The 2,072-nt window shown below is 38.5% G+C and overlaps 1 protein-coding gene across 1 annotated transcript in view; it reads right to left on the minus strand.

The window, feature by feature from the left end:
• Positions 1-1,624: 1,624 nt before the first annotated feature.
• The window catches only part of LOC107101315 (solute carrier family 25 member 38-B-like), a 10,114-nt gene continuing 9,666 nt past the window's right edge, over positions 1,625-2,072 (minus strand). The window contains exon 7 of the mRNA XM_015400183.1: positions 1,625-1,781. Within this exon, the coding sequence (XP_015255669.1) occupies positions 1,659-1,781 (123 nt within the window). The 3' untranslated portion in view covers positions 1,625-1,658. The remainder of the gene's footprint in view (positions 1,782-2,072) is intronic.

Here is a 2,072-nt window from a genome sequence, read left to right on the forward strand (position 1 = left end):
AGTAGAGGTATTTAAACGTAGTAGAGGATATGTACCGGTATATAAAACCCGTGCGCTATAGTCTGGTGCGCCTTAAATACAGTAATGGCACACATAACTGAGACTGCGCCTTTTAATACGCTGCGCCTTATTGTGCTGAAAATACGGTACTCAGTTTTACTGTTGCAGAGGCTGGACTTGTAGCATACATGTAAGTGGAGTCAGGATTTTTTTTTACAAAAAGGCAAAATAATTGTGAGATGGCTGCGAAAGAAGAACAAATGTGAAACCATCCGACTTGTCTCTTGGTTTTTATTGACAGGAATTTAAAACAACATTAGGAAAAGTGGAGTTTTCATTGACCTAAAAGGAAAAAAAAAGGCGAGGCACTATGTGGAGCGTGAACATGGCTGATGAGCACAATTGGAGATCAATAAACGGATCGGCACAGTGAGTTAAACACAAGTTAAACAGCAAACACAGCGGCAGATTCACCATGGCTCTGTAGAGGTTAGTTTACATTTTTCTTTCCATTTCAAATGCAGGAACTACTTCCTACAAATACATATATTCTCTTTTTATTAAATTTCTATATATACACACGCAATAAATAAAAAACATTGGAAATAAATGCACTCTGGAAGTGCCATAATGTGTCCTGTATGTTATCTGTTAACAGAACCTTCTATGTGAAAGGAAACCCTCTTCTGCATATTGATCAAGCAATGTTTCACTAGCAGGATTAACATTTTTTAACATTTTTGTGATGCCCCTTTCAACTTGTGTTTACAACAACATTAACAGAAAAAAAAATGTCTGCTGCCATCTGCTGGTCAGCAGAGGAGTGAAAGCCTCCCGATCCAAAACAGTACAGATGTATCTCCTGCATAAATAAATTTATATCTACAAGGAAATTATTCTGAATAAAAAAACAAACCGATTGGATCATCCATCTAAGATTGGCCTGAAATGATTTGAATTGTGATGAATCAGGGTTGGATGTGCTTAGAACCCCACAGCCCAATTAGCCATAAACCCGAATATTTAAAAAAAACCTGTTTGATCCAGTTTTTCTGGAACAAAATAAGAAATATTTCAGATAAAACATTTTTTTAAACCAAAATGAATCATAATTGCATAAAGCACATAAATGCTGCTTTTAACCGCATTAAGTAAAAAGGCTTTAATGTGATTAGCTTAGCTTTAGCACCCACTAATATATCTCTGAATGCTCGTTATTGTCTGGTAAGTAAATCAATGCAGAAGAAGAAACATTGCTCAGTCCTATGCAGCTGTTAAAACATCTCATAAGTTCCGGTACTCAGTAGCATTCGCACAGATCAGAATCTTAAAACACATTAACCTTTTTTTAAGTGGTATTCATCCACTGGTATGCCTCAGCAGAAATATGAATTGGGGAAAAATTCACTTCACGGTAGAGGGATGGTCACAGCACTTCAGGGCGAACATGAGAGGCGTTCAGGTGCGTCGTCACAAACTTATGTTTTTAACATTTAAAAACTCACCCACACTCTTAAAAACATGTATCCACCTGATGCTTAGTGTCCTGGCACTGCGTCCGTTTCACGGTCTTTGACCTCATCGGCTCCCTTTTCTTCATCCTTTAAAACCCGGCCGGGTTTTGGTTGGTTTTTTTTCCCTCCCCCATCAGCTGCTCTTCAGGACTTGAGGCCCATTCGAGCCATGAGCTGTTCGTACACGGTCCAAGCCATGGCAGCCATCAGAGTGCGGCGGAGAGACCTCGGCACTGCCCCGCGGAAAAATCCGGAAATGCCCTTATCCTGAGGAAAGAGAGAAGAAGTGAAAATTTGAAAAGATCGGTTAAAGTGAACCGAGAAACATTCGTTTTAAAAACAAATGTTGGGATGAGAGAATAAAGCTTAACGGGTCTTAGTCTTCCACCGTCTCTTTCAACCCCATTTCCTGTCAGCCCACTTTCACATAAAGACCACTAGTTCCCCCAAAACAAATATTAAAAAGCCAGTATCACATTCAAGACTCAAACCTATAAATACTGGAAAGTAAAAACTTTAATAGATAAATTGCAAAAAAGTTTTTTTTTTAAAAACAAT

Source organism: Cyprinodon variegatus, unplaced genomic scaffold, assembly GCF_000732505.1.
Source record: "Cyprinodon variegatus isolate N-32 unplaced genomic scaffold, C_variegatus-1.0 Scaffold1080, whole genome shotgun sequence".
Classification (NCBI taxonomy): domain Eukaryota; kingdom Metazoa; phylum Chordata; class Actinopteri; order Cyprinodontiformes; family Cyprinodontidae; genus Cyprinodon; species Cyprinodon variegatus.